The following is a 19,319-nucleotide window of genomic DNA, read 5'->3' as shown; positions in this document are numbered from 1 at the left end:
TTTTCATTGGGAATTTACTATAGCCTATTTATATCCATCAAGCATTTCTTCTTTGCTTGTTAGATAACCCCTAAAATTTGGTACTTTGTAGGTTATGGCAGTCATATATCAGTGCTAGGAAGATTCTGGTACTATAGTATACCTGTGATTTCATTAATAGGAGTGACCCATCAGTTATGCAGATTGCATTCCAGTAATTAGATGGCATGGTAAAGAGAGCACTAGATTCAGGATGTTCTGAGTTCAAATCCAATCTCATATACTTACTAGCTTTGGGACTCTGAACTAGTCACTTAATCCTTTATACCTCAGTTTCCTCAGCTTTGAAAAAATGGGGATAATACTAGCACATCCTTTCAGGGCTGTTCTGCAAAACAAATGAGAAAATATTTGTAAAGCCACCTGTCTATCATAGTGCCTGGCATATAGTAGATGCTGTATAAATGTTAGCTATTATTCCTGCTGCTATTACCACTACCACTCTTTTAATTGAAGCATGTTTGGTATTTTTTCATGTGCCTCTTTGTTGTCCTTTGAGTATTCTTCAGTTTCACTTGTTTTTAAGATTATAGCATTTCCTGACTTAATTGCCAGAAACGTATTATACTAAAAATGTTAATTTTCATTATTAAGAAAGAGTTCAACAATACATTTTTGTGTGCATATATGTATACAACAGTCAACATTATTCACAAAGGAGAAATACTAGAAACTTTCTGAATGTATGTGTGTGTAATGATAAAACAAGGTTGTCCCCTTTCTTTATTATTTAACATAATTGCAGAAATTCTAGTTATTGCAGTAAGATCGAAGAAATAAGTGAAATGTATAAATATTAACAAAAGAGGGGAAATATGTTTATTAATAGATGACATGATAGTTTTCATAGAAAACTTTAAAGAATCAACAATAGAAAGTAATTAGGATAATTAGTAGTTTCAGTGAAATAACAGCATAAAAATTTAATAAAAATTGCCAGACTTTCTCCACAGGAGTAGCTGAAACAAAGAAGAAAATCTCCAAGCTTAGTGAGGCATACTTAAAGCACTTATAAATACAATAGTAAAGAAAGAATTAAATAATTTAATGTATTATTGCTCATGGTTGTACCACAGCAGTATAATAGTGTTTATTATATTGCCAAAATTAATGTGTAGATTTAATACTCTGACCCAAGCTGCTAATAAAAATTGGGGATAAAATGTTCTAGTAATTTTGGGTCAGTAATGAAAAAAATAAGATAACACTAAAAAAAAAAAAATAGCATAGCATTTCCAAGTTTCTGAGTATATCACTGCTTTTTAGAAGCCCCATCTTCATTTAGAACCTAGTTCATATGCCACCTCCTATATGAGAACACTTTGGTAATTTAGCTGCCAGCACCTCAAGTCCCTCCACACACACACCTTACCTTGTATACACTTTGTCTTCTGTGTGTACATATAATTTTCCTATTCCAAGTCCCATTTCTTTACTGCTGGAGCTGTTTCATTATTGTGTTTATGTCCTCAGTACTTTGCATAATACCTGAGACATAGGTACTTAAAAAATCCTGGCTGACCATACATAAATTCATTTCTTTAAGAAAGACATTGTAGGGGGCAGCTAGATGGCACAATGGATACCAGCCCTGAGGTCAGTAGTATCTGAATTCAACTCTGGCTTCAAGACACTTAACACTTCCTAGCTATGTGACCCTGGGCAAGTCACTTAACCCCAATTGCTTCTGCCAAAAAAGAAAGAAAGAAAGACATTGTAACCCAGTATTTCTGTTGAATGTACAATTGCATTATTTAGGGTTACAATTTTTTCCAAGGTTGTAGATGATGAATGTAGATAATGCCTTTCCTCTGAGATTATTTTCAATTTGCCTTGTTTTCTATGTATGTAGCTGTTTTCATATTGTTATCCCCACTAGAATGTGAACTGTTTGAAGGCAGAGAGACAATACTTTTGCCCTTTTTGAAAGTAAACTCAGCCCTTGAAACAGTTCCTGACATATTAAGTACTTAATAAATGTTTGTTAACTGATTTACAATACAAATAACTTTAATTAAAGGTCATAAGCATTTTATAAATCTGATAATCTAATTTCAGCAGTCCTAGAATATAGGGATAAAGGATTGCTGCTATGTATAGTCATTGTGGATGTTTCATAAAGAAGCCAAGAGAACAGGAGAATATATTGAATTTAGGATAAGAGTCTTTGCCCATTGACTTCTTGTGGTACTTCAGCTATCAGTGGTATATGGTATAAAGCATGGCTGTATTTTAAGAGAAAGTACTTGAATTAAAAGATTGGTTTTGACATTTTTTGAAAGTATAGCGTATGGTAAGTGATTCAACCTTTCTAGGCTCAGTTTCTTCATCTGCAAAATAAAGTGTGATTGGGTTAGTTGACTTTTAGTGTTCTTATATCACTGAGGTAAATACCTAATGACGAGGTTTATACCTTATTAAAATTAGGATTAATTGAGGTCTAGTGGCAGGATTGGGGTACAGGGAGTCAAACGGAACTTCCCTGCAACCCCTTTGGATTCGGTGCAAGGATACAAAGTTAAATGAGTTCTAATGGCAGCACAAGAGTCCCCTGTAAATGAATTTACAGGCCTGAAAACTTAGATTGATAAAAAGATTTACTGCAGGGTTTGGAAGCAAGGTTAAAGTCTGGTTAGTAAAAGGCATTAGATAGAGGAAGAAATACACCAGAGGCGGCGGGACAGAGAGTCTCTGATACAAAGCATGATTGCTGGCATCTTTCAACTCTCCGCCAAGGGATGATTCCACCTAGGCTCTTTTATTTGCTTCAAGAAGCCTAGGGCAGTGGGCAAATTCTTGGTGGGCTTTTCAGATAAGGAAGAAACTGTTTTGGGGAAACCTGAGCAGATAGAGTTGGGGGTTGAGAAAATCCAAGCCAGCTTAGATCCAGTGGGGGCTGGGGACAAGTCCACACTGGCTCAGATAGGATCTCTCCCCTGGGAATATAAAAGGGTGGTTTTGACCAGATCTTGTAAATCAAAGGTCAGTCCCAAAGGAAGTTGTAGATCAGACAAGGAATCTTAAAAGGGCTATCACCCCCATCAGCACTAGATCTGTGTTTATTTGAGATATCTCTTAAAAGATTGGAAAGGCACTGAGATGGGAAGATGGAACAGGAAACATTATGGATAGAGAGCATGCCATGAACAAAGGCATAGGATCAGAGTATATTCTACCTAACAGATAAGAGACAAATTGAGAAGGTAAGACTAGATAGGGTGAAAATGCAATGAATTATTAATGCAGGCAAAGAATTGCATAGATAAAAGAACCATTAAACATCTTGGAAAAAAGGAAATGGCAACAATAATTATTAATCAAACAAACAAAACAATTAATGGTTTTTAGAAAAGGAATCATTGGAATTATAGAATTTTATAAAGAGAGAGCTATTTGGGGTTATTACAGTACAAAAGCTAAATTTGATAAAAAAGAAGTTATGAATGAAATAACCAAACTTTAAATTTTTATTTTTATAGTAGGTGTGGAACCAGCACCACTTTCAGTATCTGAGGAAAGGCAGCTTGCAATTCTCACAGAATTGCCTTTTGTAGTTCCATTTGAAGAAAGAGTAAAGGTAGGTAAATTTATTTATTTCGCATCTCTAATCACTATCCTTTTCAGATACTTTGTTTTATTGTTGAAAACACGGGAAATGCTAGGTATGGTTTTATTAAATTATCTTTTTAGCCAACTTTAAAAAAAATTTGTAATGTTAGGTTATAGAGCATTGAAGGTTTTTTAATTTTTATTTTTAACCTTATTTAAAGAAACCTTGTTAAATATCTATTGCTTACTAACACTTACATTAAGGTGCCATTATTTCTAAGTAAAATTCTGAAAAGATAATGGTTTACCTGTAAACATGTACCAAATAGCAGTATTTCAAAGAGAATTAACCATTGTTTGCAATAATATAGCCCAGTTTGTTCAAGTAGAACTATTTTGAAAGTGATGCTTGTGCATTAGACATCCATTATAAATACTGATTTTAAAAAACATAAATGAGTGAAGACACATTGTTAAGAAAACTTAAACCTTTAGACCATATAATAATTTGCAAAATACTTTTCCTTACCTTAGCCCTGTGAATTAGTGCGAGTATTATCTCCATTTTATATATGAGGAAGCTGAAACAAGGAGGCTAAGTGAATTGCACTGCAACTCACTACTAGAAATTATTGGCTCTGGAGTGGGCATTTACCCTGGTCTCCTGATTTACCCTAGACCACCTGGCCTAGGACAGAATGCTTTTGTTTCAAGTGTACATTGATAAACTTAGTCAGAATCATATGTAGTCTTTGTGAGTTTTTTAGGAAAATGAATGCCTTAAAATCAGATATAAGTATAATGATCCTCTATTTGTCATAATTGTTTTTCTTTTGTATTAGGTAGAAAATGGTCACTGAAGAGATCCTCTTTCCCCAGTCCTACTGTGCCTAGTGAATTTCTTTTAGAATAACTAGTGTTTCTTACACATGTATTTTTTAAAAAGAAGAAAAAATCCTAAAATTTATTGTACATTTTCTGAGCTCCCTCTGCTGGATCTTCTGTACTAGTTATTTTTACATATATTGTTTCTCACTAATTGTCAGCTGATTTTCACCCCACAAATATTTTGTAGTTTTCATTTTTTTTTTTTGTTTGTCAGATCTTTCAAAGATTAATCTATGCAGATAAACAAGAAGTACAAGGAGATGGTCCATTTCTGGATGGAATTAATGTTACAATCCGAAGAAATTATATTTATGAAGATGCTTATGATAAACTTTCCCCAGAAAATGGTATGTTTAACAGTATCATTTTTATACAATCATTGATCATCAAAGCAATAAATTGTCAGCATCTTTTCATTATGGGAAACAATGTTGCATAGTTTGGAAATAGTTAGAACTGGGATTAAATCATTTCTTTGCCTTTCTCATATTTTGAAGAAGTAAACTCATCTTTTGAGATTTTGGTTTACTGATCTGTAAATGAAGAGGATTAGTCTAGTTATATTTTAGAGATACTCCAATTAAATCTATAGTCCTAATTTTTAAAATTTTTATAATGTATTGATATCTGTCTTGAAAGCAAAAAAATATGTTAAATCTGATTTCAAAAAATATGTATTTCCAAGGCTAAAAATACCCAGCTTTATGTTAAGCTAGGATTTTTTCCCCTCCTATTTATTTTTACTAAATGCTTTGAAATTTTAACATTGCTTTCAAAATTATAGGTATATAACCATTTCAAGGGTTGGTACAAAACCTTGTTTAACTTAAATTCAAGTAAAAATTTATTTTTGAATAGAAGCAACAGCAGCTATGTTGATCAACATATATGTTTTGAATGATAAGTGGAATATAGGTCAACTTTAGGTAAATTTTGCAAATTTACAAATTTAGATTTATTTCCAGATTACAAAAATTATAATTGTAACCTTTATTAAAATGATTTGCAATTTTTCAGATGGATTATACTTCTTAATATGTTATTACTTCATGCTACCTTTGGCAGCTAAGTGGTGCAGTGGATAGAGTTCTGGGTCTAGAGTCAGGAAGACATATCTTCCTGAATTTATATCTGGCCTCTTGACACTAATTGTGTGACCCTGGGTAAATCGCTTAACCCTGTTTGCCTCAGTTTCCTCATCTGTAAAATGAGCTGGAGAAGGAAATGGTAAATCACTCCAAGATCTTTTCCAAGAAACCCTGAAAGGAGAGAGGGGAGGGATGACAAAGAATTAGATATGACTGAAAGGATTGAATAACAAACCTGCTACCTTTACATGCAGTAAAAAAAAAAAAAAAAAAAAAATTTTTTTTTTTGACATTTTATGTCACTTTATAGGTCTTCTTTGTGTCTTTAATTCTGTTTTTATTATAATTAAGTCTGATAGCGGTTTGAAATAACTTTTTTTGTTAGAATGATTCCTTTAAGTTCAATGAAAAAGATTGTTATTGTTGGTATCTTGTTTTTTTTTTTTTTTTTTTTTTTTTTTTTGATTGACAAGATAATAATTAATTATGGAAAGATTTCCATTGAAAATGATTGCAATTTTTAATAAATTGGTTATAATATACCTACTTGGATAAATTAGCTATTGAGACCAAACAAATCTTCAGGGATTTTATTAGCTGATGATGTTTTTGTTTGATTTGTTTTTGAACGGGATGGATGTTTTTTATCTTGTTTTAATATGGTCGACGATGCTTGTCTTCACATTTAAGAGTGGATAAATTTTTTTTTTAATTGAAAAATGAAATTTGGATAACACTTCAGAATGTATAGAGAGACAAGAATTTTATCATTCAACAATTTAGAGGAGCCATAGAATATTTTATTCTTAAATGGTTAATATAGATGTGTGTGGGTATATGGGATATGTCTATATACACACACACATATTTATATATACACATATATGTGTGTATATGTATGTATGGGTGTGTAGTATTTATATATAAACTGAAAAGTAATTGAAAAACATGTATTTTCTTAATTTTTCACCTGTGTCTTCAAGAAGTTGTAGTATATACTTCCAATTAATGAATGATGGACAGAAATAACTACACCCAGAGAAGGAACACTGGGAAGTGAATGTAAATTGTTAGCACTACTGTCTATCTACCCAGGTTACTTATACCTTCGGAAGCTAATACTTAATGTGCAACAAGAAAAGGGTATTTACACACATATATTGTATCTAGGTTATATTGTAACACATGTAAAATGTATGGGATTACCTGTCATTGGGGGGAGGGAGTGGAGGGAGGGAGGGGATAATTTGGAAAAATGAATACAAGGGATAATATTATAAAAAAAAATAAAATTAAAAAAAAAAAAAGAAGTTGTAGTATACACTGTAAGACTATTGGAGCAGATGGGCTAAATAAACCACGTTGAGAGTAATCAAAGGGTCTTAAACTCGTCAGCAAATTAGGCATAATGTCTACCCCAAGCATGTAAAGACTTTCCCTGTTGGACTGGATAGATGTGAACAGTTTGTTCCATTGGCCATGAACGTGCCTATAGCAGGCATTGTGGAGCATTTCGAGCTTGGTTACACATTGAAGATGCAGTGTCATCCTCTGCCATTCTGGAAACATCATCAGTTACCTTGAATTTTATCTTGCCACTGAACTTCCATGCTCTGGAAGTTTGTGTGAGGACTAACTGCTTTATGCAACTCTGTCTCACCTTAATGATGTCATTTGTCCTCTCAGAAAATTAGGGGATGAATATTCTCAAGTAATCTGAATTTTTTATTTGATTATACGATTTTTTTTCTTTTTTCTTTCTTTCTTTTTTTTTTTTTTAATTTTTATTTTATTTTATAATTATAACATTTTTTTGACAGTACATATGCATGGGTAATTTTTTACAACATTATCCCTTGCACTTACTTCTATTCAGATTTTTTCCCTTCCTCCCCCCAACCCCCTCCCCCAGATGGCAAGCAGTCTTATATATGTTAAATATATTACAGTATAATTTAGATACAATATATGTGTGTAGAACCGAATTTTTTGTTACACAGGAAGAATTGGATTCAGAAGGTAAAAATAACAGTTTACATTCATTTCCCAGTGTTCCTTTTCTGGATGTAGCTGGTTCTGTCCATCATTAATCAATTGGAATTGGATTAGCTCTTCTCTATGTTGAAGAAATCCACTTCCATCAGCATACATCCTTGTACAGTATCATTGTTGAAGTGTATAATGATCTTCTGGTTCTGCTCGTTTCACTCAGCATCAGTTGATGTAAGTCTCTGCAAGGCTCTCTGTATTTCTACTGTTGGTCATTTCTTACAGAGCAATAATATTCCATAACATTCATATACCATAATTTACCCAACCATTCTCCAATTGATGGACATCCATTCATTTTCCAGTTTCTAGCCACTATGAAAAGGGCTGCCACAAACATTTTGGCACATACAGGTCCCTTTCCCTTCTTTAGTATTTCCTTGGGGTATAAGCCCAGTAGTAGCACTGCTGGGTCAAAGGGTATGCACATTTTGATAACTTTTTGGGCATAATTCCAGATTGCTCTCCAGAATGGTTGGATTCTTTCACAACTCCACCAACAATGCATCAGTGTCCCAGTTTTCCCACAGCCCCTCCAACATTCATCGTTATTTGTTCCTGTCATCTTAGCCAATCTGACAGGTGTGTAATGATACCTCAGAGTTGTCTTAATTTGCATTTCTCTGATCAATAGTGATTTGGAATGATTATACGATTTTTGAAGATGTTGGTGTTGAAGACTTAGAGAGATGACGATCTTTTGTCAGAGCATGGGATACCTACACCTTTTCAGTTGAGGATTGATTTGTTAAGGAAGTAGATTTAAAAGTGTGATTTCCTGCCTGGGAAGTGTGTGCATGGGCACCCCCACCCCCCCACATACACACACAGAGGAACCAGCAGGGAGAAATTTACATGATAGAATGGTGGGTCCATTTATATTAATAGAACCCATAGTAATATCTGAGCTTTTCCTTGAGTATCTTGCACAGTTAACCACTATTAATGTTTTAGTCAACCAAGAAGTATTTTAAATGTTTTTTTTTTATTTTTAAAAATTCCGATATTTTACTCCAGATGATTAAGGGTTAGACTTGAGGGACCTATCCAAAACCAAACTAAAGGTGATTTTAGAATTACTTACTGTTTTAAGGAAGAGGAAAATTGAACCAGATATATGTCACCAAGTTCTCATATAGACAATAGTGACTTGCTTGAGTAAATTACTATTTTCATGTGAGATGCTTAAGAAAAAGCTTAAGAAATGCTAAGGCTGAGACCACCTGGTCTAACTTAAATTAACCATTATTTAACTGAACTTTTTTTTTTTTTCCTATTATCCTTTTCTCCACTTTTTCTTATCAGATGCTTGACAGTGATTTTTAGTGTACTAGTTCTTATAGGTTATCCAATAATTAATTTGACTTACTGACACCTAAAGTAGGAGGAGAGAAATAGGATGCTTATCTTCTGGATATTTTTTTAAATGATATATTACAATATTATAATTATAAATTTATCATTCATATTTCCCATATTACAATGGGGATATCATATATTTTTGAAAATTGGAGTACAGCATTTTGTCTTTAAGTATCACTTCCTTGACTTGATTTCTAATCAATTAGGTTTTTAGTTTTGGTATGGCAGAAGAATATAATATAAAGATTAGTAGGTCTGAAAGTTACAAGTACTGCATTCTGCTTTTAAAAAGATAATAGACCATGTCATTTATGGCACTTATACAAGTTAATGAATCATATCATAAAATATATTTGCTAACCAGTTATTCTCATAGACTTCATTCCAAATGGTTTGAAATATCTTCTCCCAATATTTTGGGTGTCTGTCTTATTTACTTTTATTTTCTTCTGTAACAACTCTAGGAAGAAGGGATCACTTCTTCTCAGGATTATATAATTTCTACCCTACTAGGTAGTTTTACTGTGTAAATGGGAATCAGAGCAAGTATATAATATGCTCCACCATGCTTTTATTTAATCCTTTTTTTTTTTTTAATAAGGTTTCCATCCAGAGCCATGTTCCAAATTTGGAATTCATTCTGCCAAGTTTCATGATACCTATTAAGTAAAATTTGCTTCCTTGTGCTTTCTTTTTGCATGTTGCTTTTGCTGTGGGCATTCGTCCAAAGATATGTAAGGCTATGAGTTTTATTTCTGCCTTCTATTTTAGGTTTTGTCTTCTGAATCGAGATAGGCATTTGTTAAACATATACTAACCACTAGAACTTCTGATTTCCTGGACTGCTAATTTTTAAAATTATTACTTATTTTAGCATTCTTTTTTTTTTTTTTTTTTAAATCTGGCTTTCAAAGTCTCTCTTTCCCTTTCAGTCCCTTATGTCAGAATCACTTCCATCAGTTATACATATGAAATCATGCAAAACATTTTCATAATATACATATTGGCAACAAAAAAAAAGTGAGGACGCAAGAAAAAGAAAGTGAAAAAAATTATGCTTCAGTTTGCATTCAAGCTTTCAAAAATTCCTTTTCTGGAAGTGGATGGCATTTTTCTTAAGTCCTTCAAAATTGTCTTGGATAATTGAATTGATCAGAATAGCTAAGTCATCTACAATTAATCATTATATAAAATTGATATTACTGTGTTCAGTCTTCTCATTCTGCTGATATAACTTTGTATCAGTTCATTAAGTTTTTCCAATTGCTATACTTCCTTAATTGCAGCTACTTTTTGTGATACTCATTTTGGTGTGTGTATATAGTTTTCTCTTCCTCTCCTCTTTTAAATTTAAAACACTTTAAAAAAAAACACTTTTGATAGTTTTACTAAACACTAGACAAATTCATTTTGATTGATTTTTGTAGATGTATTTTTTCTATCATTAGCCATGAGTTCAGTCCATTATTCTAATTTTAAGTCTTAGTCCATCAATCCTCATCACATTCTTAGTCAACTGTTCACTTCTGAAAACTATTTTTCTCTTTTCTCTCTCTTGCCATCAGTGGATAGCTGTGAGAAAAACAAAACATAAACACTGTAAGATCTTAGTTTTCACCCAGGACTTTGTGAAGTGTGAATGAATTTAAAAAAAAAAAAATGAATAGGCCTTTGCTAAATATATGCTTTCCACTAGTTATATAAATATAAAAATATTCTAGGAGTTTCTTGTCTGCTAGGAGTGGTATAACATAGGGAAAGGAATTTTATCTAGGTAATCACAGGTTTTGTGAGTATAAAAATAAGACAATCTGTTATCTCATTCTAATAGATCAATTAGGTAGTATTGATTTGACTGTTGTTCCCAGAACAAATGATAAAGATTGAAAACAACTGAAAAACATGTTTGTATAAGTGTTTACTAGGCTGATGGCATGTAGGCCCCAGTTTTCTGGTGAATACAGTGAGTTATGAATGTCTCAGATGAATGAAACTTCCCCAGAGTAGTGAAATTATCTTTATGGAAGGGGGGTGTTATTCAGGTAAAGATTGCAGTACCTTAGATTCCTGCTAGGTGAGGGACTGTTGGACAAGAATTGCCCTAAAAATATAAAACACTGTGACAGAAAATAGGTTTAGAAGAGTTTTTTACACTATGTACTGCAACAACCTCTAAATTAAAAATAACTACCAGCATGAAGATACCTCATCAATCATCTCTTCTAACGCCTTCATTTTAAAAATGGGAAAACTGTGACTCATAATAGTAACTACTAATACTATTTTATATAGCATTTTGAAGGATCTGTAGTGGTTTACAAACATTACTCCATTCAAGACTCACAAAAGCTTTGTGACCTAAGTACTAAAGAAACTGCATATCTATTTTAAAAATTAAGAATTGAGCTTGGATAGTTTGGTTAAGGTTAAATGTTTTCTTTGATCACTTAAGTAGACAAATGGCTTCTGTAATTAAATTATATTTGTGTCAATTCACTATAGAATTTGGATATTAGCATTATTTCAGAGTTGGTTAAAATAAAATGTTTTCCTTCTATAGCTTTCTCCTCTTTACATTGTGCATATTTTGTTTATGCAAACAATCCTTAATGTTATTTAATCAAAATTATATATTTTGTGTTTTGTAATCTTTTTGGTTTTGAATTTTCTCTGATTTGTAAAATATATAATCTTTAATTTTTTCCTGTTTTTTTTTTTTAATATATTAAGGAAACTTGGAAGTAATCTTAATTTTAAAAATAATGCAAATTAGTAATAGCTATATGTAAAAGTGTTCCAAATCGTGAATTACAAGAGAGTTATTCATTATAATAATTCTGATACATCACTTCACACCCTTTTGGCAAAGAAATTAAAGGGAGGAGTAGCCAACTCTGGATTGGTTGTGAGAAAATTTAAGTAAAAGAAAATTAATAAAAAACTCTGCCTATTGTCATTACCTCCTTTTTACTTTGTTGTAATCTTTTTATTCTGTTATTAGTTTATTCTATGTCAGATTAATCTTATTGTTCATTAAAAACTGATTTTCCTCCTTACTTTTTTCCTCTTGTATTAATGGTGATTATAATATTTTCCTATTCTAAGCTGGCAAAGAATTTTTAAAAATTAAGATGCTGTTGAATTAATTGTAATTTTGTGAGAATTTTTTGTATAAATTGTTTTGATGCACAAATCTCTTGGATTTTTTTCATTTGTCTTTTTTAGAGCCTGATTTGAAAAAGCGAATTCGTGTACACTTACTGAATGCACATGGCCTGGATGAAGCTGGCATTGATGGTGGGGGCATATTTAGAGAGTTCTTGAATGAACTACTAAAGTCAGGGTTTAACCCCAACCAAGGATTTTTTAAGACCACTAATGAAGGACTTCTATATCCTAATCCTGCTGCACAGATGCTTGTTGGAGATTCTTTTGCCAGACATTACTATTTTCTTGGCAGAATGCTGGGAAAGGTAAAGAAAAAAAAATTTTTTTTTTTTTGGAATAAATTTGTAAACTTGTGTTTACCTGTGTTTATATTGGGAAATGCATTCTCAGCTAATGTTGAAAAATATTGAATTTTTTTGTTTTTGACCTAACCTATACATTTTTGCTTAAAGATTTAGATTTACATTAGATACTAAAATGTTATTGAGAAACATTTTACTGCTTTAGAAAATATATAATCCATGAATGCCAGACATGATATACCTCATGTGTCTATAATCAAATATGTTTGATTTATAGGCTAGTATGATAGAAATCATGTTCCTCTTTGCTTCCAGAATAAAACTTAAAAGTAAGAGACTCAAAAAGTGTTTATTTGCCTATTACATAAGTGTGCTTCCTCTGGAGAGTCAGCTCAGCTTGATATAAGTGTAAGGAGGAATCAATTAATAATCATTTGTTTCTAATATAATTAATTATATATCACCAGTGTGCTGTACGCTGGAAATATCATTGATGCCACAAGTCTATACTTCCTTATCCTGTCTCAAATTCCCCAAAAAACAAAGAAAAGAAGGAAAAAAAAAACCATTCTTGTGGGAAAGATGCAGATTACTGCGAGGCAGAATTTTATTTTTGGCAAAATAAGATTTAGTGGGAATTTTTTGTTGATAACCTGTTTTTTTTTGGTTTTATGTTTTGTGGGGTTTTTGGGCCATTGGAGCTTTTATAAGGTAAGATTAGGACAGTGTTTAGGGTGAAAATATAGCTTGGAAGACAGAGGACCTGGGTTCCAATCCTACCTTTCACACCTGTGTGTTATTGGAAAAGTCACTAAATTTCTTTGAATCTCAGTTTCTTCACCTGCAAAATCACATGGTTGAATCTATTTGATTTGATCTGTGACTCAAAGGAAACTGGATCTAAGAATGAGGCCATGATATGTGTTGATTCCAACACTTTCTGTGTTGCCAGCAACAACCTTGATGATTGAGAACTGGTGGTGGTGGTGGTATTTTTGTTTTTTAACTTTAAAATCAAGATAATTATATTGCATTTTTCCCTGTGTGGTAAATACTTCAAAATATGGTTACTTTTATGATCTTCACAATCTTGAAGTACTTTTGACATTATCAAAGAAAAAATTCAGTTGTTTAGAGTAGGTTTTGTTATATATTAAAATAAATTTTATTCTAATTAAAATTAGGCTTACATAGATTGATCTGGTAGCTTATATTAATGCTTAAGTAAAGTCTTGGCTCCCAAGCTTTTCAAGAATGAATGGTTTTAGAGGCTTCTCTTATCTCCTCATATTTTGTAACATTAAACATTTTTTGTGGATTTATAATTTATGATTGTTTGAGTAAATACATAGTAATGATAACAATTGTGAATTCATTAATAAATTGGTATTCTTTTCTTTTCTTTTTTTTTCTTTTTCTTTTTCTTTTTTGCTGAGGCAATTGGGGTTAAGTGACTTGCCCACAGTCTAGGAAGTGTTAAGTTTCTGAGGTCAAATGTGAACTCAGGTCCTCCTTTCTTCATGGCTGGTTCTTTATCCACTGCGCCATCTAGCTGCTCCTAAATTGGTATTTTATAAATCTACATATATGTCCTAGATACCTTGATTCTATTAAGTGTTTTGCTAAGGTTGTTGTTCCTCTGTTTTAGAACTTTCTAAGATTTGAAGTCTAATGTGCACATGGATTCTTTGACTTCTTTTTGTGATTCTTAATTCCCAGTAGTTCACACTCCCATGTTTCGGCAGTCAAGTGATGTAAAATTTTCTGTTTCCTTACAGTTTTGGTTGAACTAGAGTTTTCTGTACCTTTTTAGTCAATATCATATCAATTAGAAATTAGACTCACCTCCTTCTTAAATTTATTTCTTCATGCAACTTATTCTTTTTTTAAATTTAATTAATTTTTTTTTTTAAACAAAAGTTTTACACACAGGTAATTTTTCAGCATTGACAATTGCAAAACCTTTTGCTCCAACTCTTCCCCTCCTTCCTCCCCCATTCCAGATGGCAGATTAACCAATACATGTTAAATATGTTAAAGTATAAGTTAAATACAATATATGTGTACATGTCCAAACAGTTGTTTTGCTGTACAAAAAGAATCAGACTTTGAAATAGTGTAAATTAGCCTGTGAAGGAAATAAAAAATGCAGGCAGACAAAAAATAGGGATATTAGGAATTCTATGTAGTGGTTCATAGTCATCTCCCAGAGTTCTTTCGCTGGGTGTATGTAGCTGGTTCAATTCATTACTGATCCATTGGAACTGATTTGGTTCATCTCATTGTTGAAGAGGGCGAATTTTGTTGAAATATATAATGATGTCCTGGTTCTGCTCATTTCACTCAGCATCAGTTTATGTAAGTTTCTCCAGGCCTTTTTGAAATCATCCTGTTGGTCATTTCTTACAGAACAATAATATTCTGTAATATTCATATACCACAATTTATTCAGCCATTCTCCAATTCATGGGTATCCACTCAGTTTCCAGTTTCTAGCCACTACAAAAAGGGCTGCCACAAACAGTCTTTGCACATGCAGAGATCCCTTTCCCTTCTTTAAGATCTCTTTGGGATATAAGTCCAGTAGTAACACTGCTGGATCAAAGGGTATCACAGTTTGATAACTTTTTGAGGAAATTTAAAGCACCATTTTATATGACTAGAAATGGTTTTAATTTCTTCATCTGAAAATTGTCTGTTCATATCTTTTGTTGGTCTGATTTTTATTGCACAACATGACAGATATGGAAAATTGCGCATATTTAACCTATTTGGAACACAATCTTATTACAAAAATATTGAAAACTATCTTTACCTGTGTTTGGAAAAATAAAATACTATTAAACTTTTTTTTTTTTTTTTTTAACGAAAAAGTTGGGAGAAACTATGAAAATGTTTCTGTATTCCGATTATAAATTATAACCACAAATCATTTTTTAAAAAAAAGTAACCTTTTATTCTAGGAACCCACAGATTAAAGAGTGGAAATGCTTGGAGGAAATCTGATTGTATACAGGAGAGTGTAATTCGGTAGATCACTAGAGAAAATTATTCAAATTAATATGCTTATAACTTAGCTTTCAGTGAGCACTTAGATATCATATTTCATTTTACAAAAGGAAAATTAAGCCCCCAAATTTTTATGTGAGTTGTTCAAAGATAACTTGGTCATAATTTCATTCTAGATCTTTTGATTATTAATAGATCATTTTCTGCTGTGTAATACTGCCTTCCACATGTTAAAAATTTGGAATAGTAAAACAAATGTGGATAGGAGATTTCTATTGCAAAAGTGTACTTTTTTATAAAAGGGAGTCATTGGAGTGAAACCCTTGAAATTCCAAATTTTCTTATTTTATTCATTCCTTAATTGTCTTCCATTCATTTTAGTACTTATGTGATGATTCTTTGGGGAAAGAAAAAAAATTTCTTGTTAAGATCTCAAAGTAATTGAAGATTTTGCGAGTGTGTGCGTGCGTGTGTGTGTGTGTGTATGTGTGTGTGTGTGTGTGTGTGTGTGTGTGTGTGTGTGTGTGTGTATGTATGTATTTGCTGAGGCAATTGGGGTTAAGTAACTTGCCCAGGGTTACAGAGCTAGGAAGTAGTGTTAAGTGAGCACAGATTTGAATTCAGATCTTCCTGACTTCAGGATTGGGGCTCTATCCACTGCACCACCTAGCTGCCCCTAAGATTATATTTGGAGACAAATATAACTTTGAAAACTTAAGAGTAGCCATCCTCTTTATATGTCTGATTTACAAAATTTTTAAAAATTTCTATGTATACCTTCAGGAATAATATGTTTTACATAAAGTACTTATATGTCTAGCTAATATTTTTTCTTCCCAATTTAAAGTGGTTTATCACAGATAAAACCATATCTATTCTGTTAGGAAGATTGTGCTAAGTACTATATCCAAAAAATTTGTAATCATAATTTTTTTTTTTTTTTTTTGGTTATGTGATTTTTTTTTTTTTTTACCCTATGATTCATGTTTGCCAAAAGTCAGTAATGCAGCTTAGAATCTGGGATATGAAGAAAAAAGGCATAATTCACCCAGATGTAACAATATAAATTTGATGGAGTTATCTGCTTAGGCCTTAAACTAGGTATATATGAAAGCAGACTGGATCAATTGGAAAAAAAAAATTACATTTTTTGAGGTGGCATGGCTAAAAGAATAAAATAATATTAAATAATAAAATCCTTAGGATGATTTGGCAATTTGAAATTTGTGTATTTTATGCACATAACATTTTAAAGGGCTAATATAACTAATCAGAGGACTTTTCACAAACAAAAAATGGTGATAATCTTGGAATTAAAGGAACATAAATTAAGTTTTTAAAAATTGCAGCAAAAGAAAACTTTATATTATTTCTTTATTTAATATTGTACATATTCACTAAAGGATAAAATGATTGTGCTATTAAATAACATCCTCCACACAGGTGTGTAGGCACCTCTTTTGTGGCATGTTTGGCAAACTGACGAATTAAACAAAAAGATAAGGCACGTCTTTGCCGTTCAATAACTGCCCGCTTTATGGTCTAAGTTAAAGACCTTATTGAATACTCATTCATCCATTTCCAAAGAATGTTTCCATTTATCCATTTGCAGAATATTATTCAAAAGCTTCAGCACATTATTAAAAGGTTCTTTGTAAATAAATTGAACCTGCTACAATGGAAGCAATTTAGCATCCGCAGCAATTTAATATTTGTATGAAAGTAAAATGTAAACATTGTAACCCTGGTGAGTTATCTTAAATCTCACATTATCAAAAAATAAATAGCACTAAAATTTTCATAATTTGTATAAAATTGCAGGCCTATACTTTTTGCCAATTGAAATTAATATTTCAGCTGTATGTGCTATATTTTAAAGTTACTCTATTTGTTTTCTTGTTCTTTATTTTGAATTTAATTATTTTTAATAATAGTAGATGAAATATTAAGAGCAGACAAAAAGCAAATGATTTTTTAAAATATTAAAGCAGTTTCCCAAAGATTGTAATTATTATTCCCTTTTGAAATTATCACTTTAATTTATTTATTTTATTATTATTATTTTTTTTTTTGATTTAGCTTTATGCTTAGAGTCATGTTTGGATGTTATTTTAGAAATTACTTCATTTTAACATTTCGGAGGTTTTTCACTTCATTGGGGAGTTGGAGAGTCATAATTTCTCATAAAAGGTCTACCTTAAAGAGAATGTTAATCTGATACTTGTAGAATTAAACTTTTTTTGGATATTTTAGAAATCTTCTAAGATAGAAGTACATTTTAAACTCTTTAAAATGAAAGGTTTTTTGATGGTTTTGTTGTAGGCTTATAATTGTCTCCTTAACATTTCCCACAGGGAGAAGAGCCTAGCTAGAAATTACCTTATTTGAAATAATGAAGAAATATAGTCCTTCCTTTTGTTGGCAAAATCTCTATATCAATTCCCTATAAGACTTTCATAAAGACATAGTTTAAAAATTTCCTATTATGGGTCAGCTAGTTGGTGCAGTGGTTAAATAGAGTACCAGCCGTGAAGGCAGGAGGACCTGAGTTCAAAACTGGCCTCAGATTTCCTAGCTATGTGATCCTGAACAAGTTACTTAACCTCAATTGCCTCAGCTAAAAAAAAAAAAACAAAACAAAACAAAAAACAAAACAAAACAACTTCCTATTATACAAAGGTATCCTTTTGATATAGTTCTATAAATTCTAACAATAATAAGATAAAATTATAGTTGCAAAGATGGGCAAAACAGAAACAAAAAAACTTGATTTTTAAATAGTCCAGTAATTAAGTTGTCTCTTAATCTTTTTTTCCATGTCAGTTTTTCTAGCGAGTTATTTCATATTGTCTTCTATTTTTTTCTTTTTAAGTTTTTGTTTTATCCTTTATATTTCATAGTCATTTTTCACTTGTCCAATTCTGCTTTTTAAGAAATTATTTTATTCAATGAATTCAGTCATATTTTTCCTTGAGGCTTTATATGTAGCTATTTTGACTTGATGTCGTCTTCTGAGTTTGCATTTCCCAGAGTTACCAGAATAATTTTCTTTGATCTTGTTCCCATTTTTGTTTGCTCGTTTTTCAGATTTATTTCTTGACTTTTAACTTTATGTTCAAATTTGGCTCTGTTCCCATGTTGGAGGGACTTTCAAGCTTTAGGTCTTTTTTTTTTTTTTTTTTTTTTTTTTTTTTTACCCTGAGGCTGGGGTTAAATGACTTGCCCAGGGTCACACAGCTAGGAAGTGTTAAGTGAGACTAGATTTGAACTCCGGTTCTCCTGAATTTAAGGCTGGTGCTCTATCCACTGCGCCACCTAGCTGCCCCCTTTAGGTCTTTTTGTGCAACTGTTTTCAGATCTAGTACTGGAAGTCTCTTAAGTTTTCAGTTTTTTTAAGGTGGTAGAAGAATAGAAGAAGTGTAGTCACTGCTCTCCTAGCCTGTGCTCTGGTCTGTGAGCAACCATACGCACTCTTTTCCATCCTGGAATTGTGACCAGAGTCTATACTCCTCTGTGGGCCATAAGCTCCAAAGATGCTCCTTAACTTAGGACTTCAATCCAGAAATAAATATGGGTAGTATAACAGAGGCTAATTTCCAGTGTGAGCACAGACTCTACTGTAGTCTCCTTCTCATTGGTTGCTTGACCCTTTTACTGTTTGTGATCTAAAAGCTCTGGAAGCTGCTGCTGTTGATTCAGCTACTGCTAGGCCTGCTGCTGCTTTGCTGGGTCATATCCTTTGCAGAACTGAGTTTCACTCTCACCATCAGTAAGATATCCCTTTTCTTCTGACTTCCTAAGTTTACTTGGGCTTCAAAATTCTCTCACCCCATCCCTTTGTGTGTTCTGCCTCTCCAAAATATAT

At 32.1% G+C, this 19,319-nt stretch overlaps 1 protein-coding gene across 4 annotated transcripts in view; it reads left to right on the top strand.

Annotated features, from left to right (window-relative positions):
- The window catches only part of UBE3C (ubiquitin protein ligase E3C), a 169,985-nt gene that overhangs the window by 105,131 nt on the left and 45,535 nt on the right, over positions 1-19,319 (top strand). For 2 of the 4 annotated variants that reach the window (XM_074267316.1, XM_074267317.1), the window contains exons 16-18: positions 3,522-3,616; positions 4,691-4,823; positions 12,201-12,448. In XM_074267316.1, the coding sequence (XP_074123417.1) occupies positions 3,522-3,616; positions 4,691-4,823; positions 12,201-12,448 (476 nt within the window). Of the gene's footprint in view, positions 1-3,518; positions 3,617-4,690; positions 4,824-12,200; positions 12,449-19,319 lie in introns of all 4 variants that reach the window. The other 2 variants (XM_074267314.1, XM_074267318.1) reach the window with 1 other exon arrangement.

This window comes from Sminthopsis crassicaudata, chromosome 5, assembly GCF_048593235.1.
Source record: "Sminthopsis crassicaudata isolate SCR6 chromosome 5, ASM4859323v1, whole genome shotgun sequence".
NCBI lineage: Eukaryota > Metazoa > Chordata > Mammalia > Dasyuromorphia > Dasyuridae > Sminthopsis > Sminthopsis crassicaudata.
The sequence above is the reverse complement of the archived record's forward strand: the minus strand, read 5'-3'. Positions and strand labels throughout refer to the sequence as shown.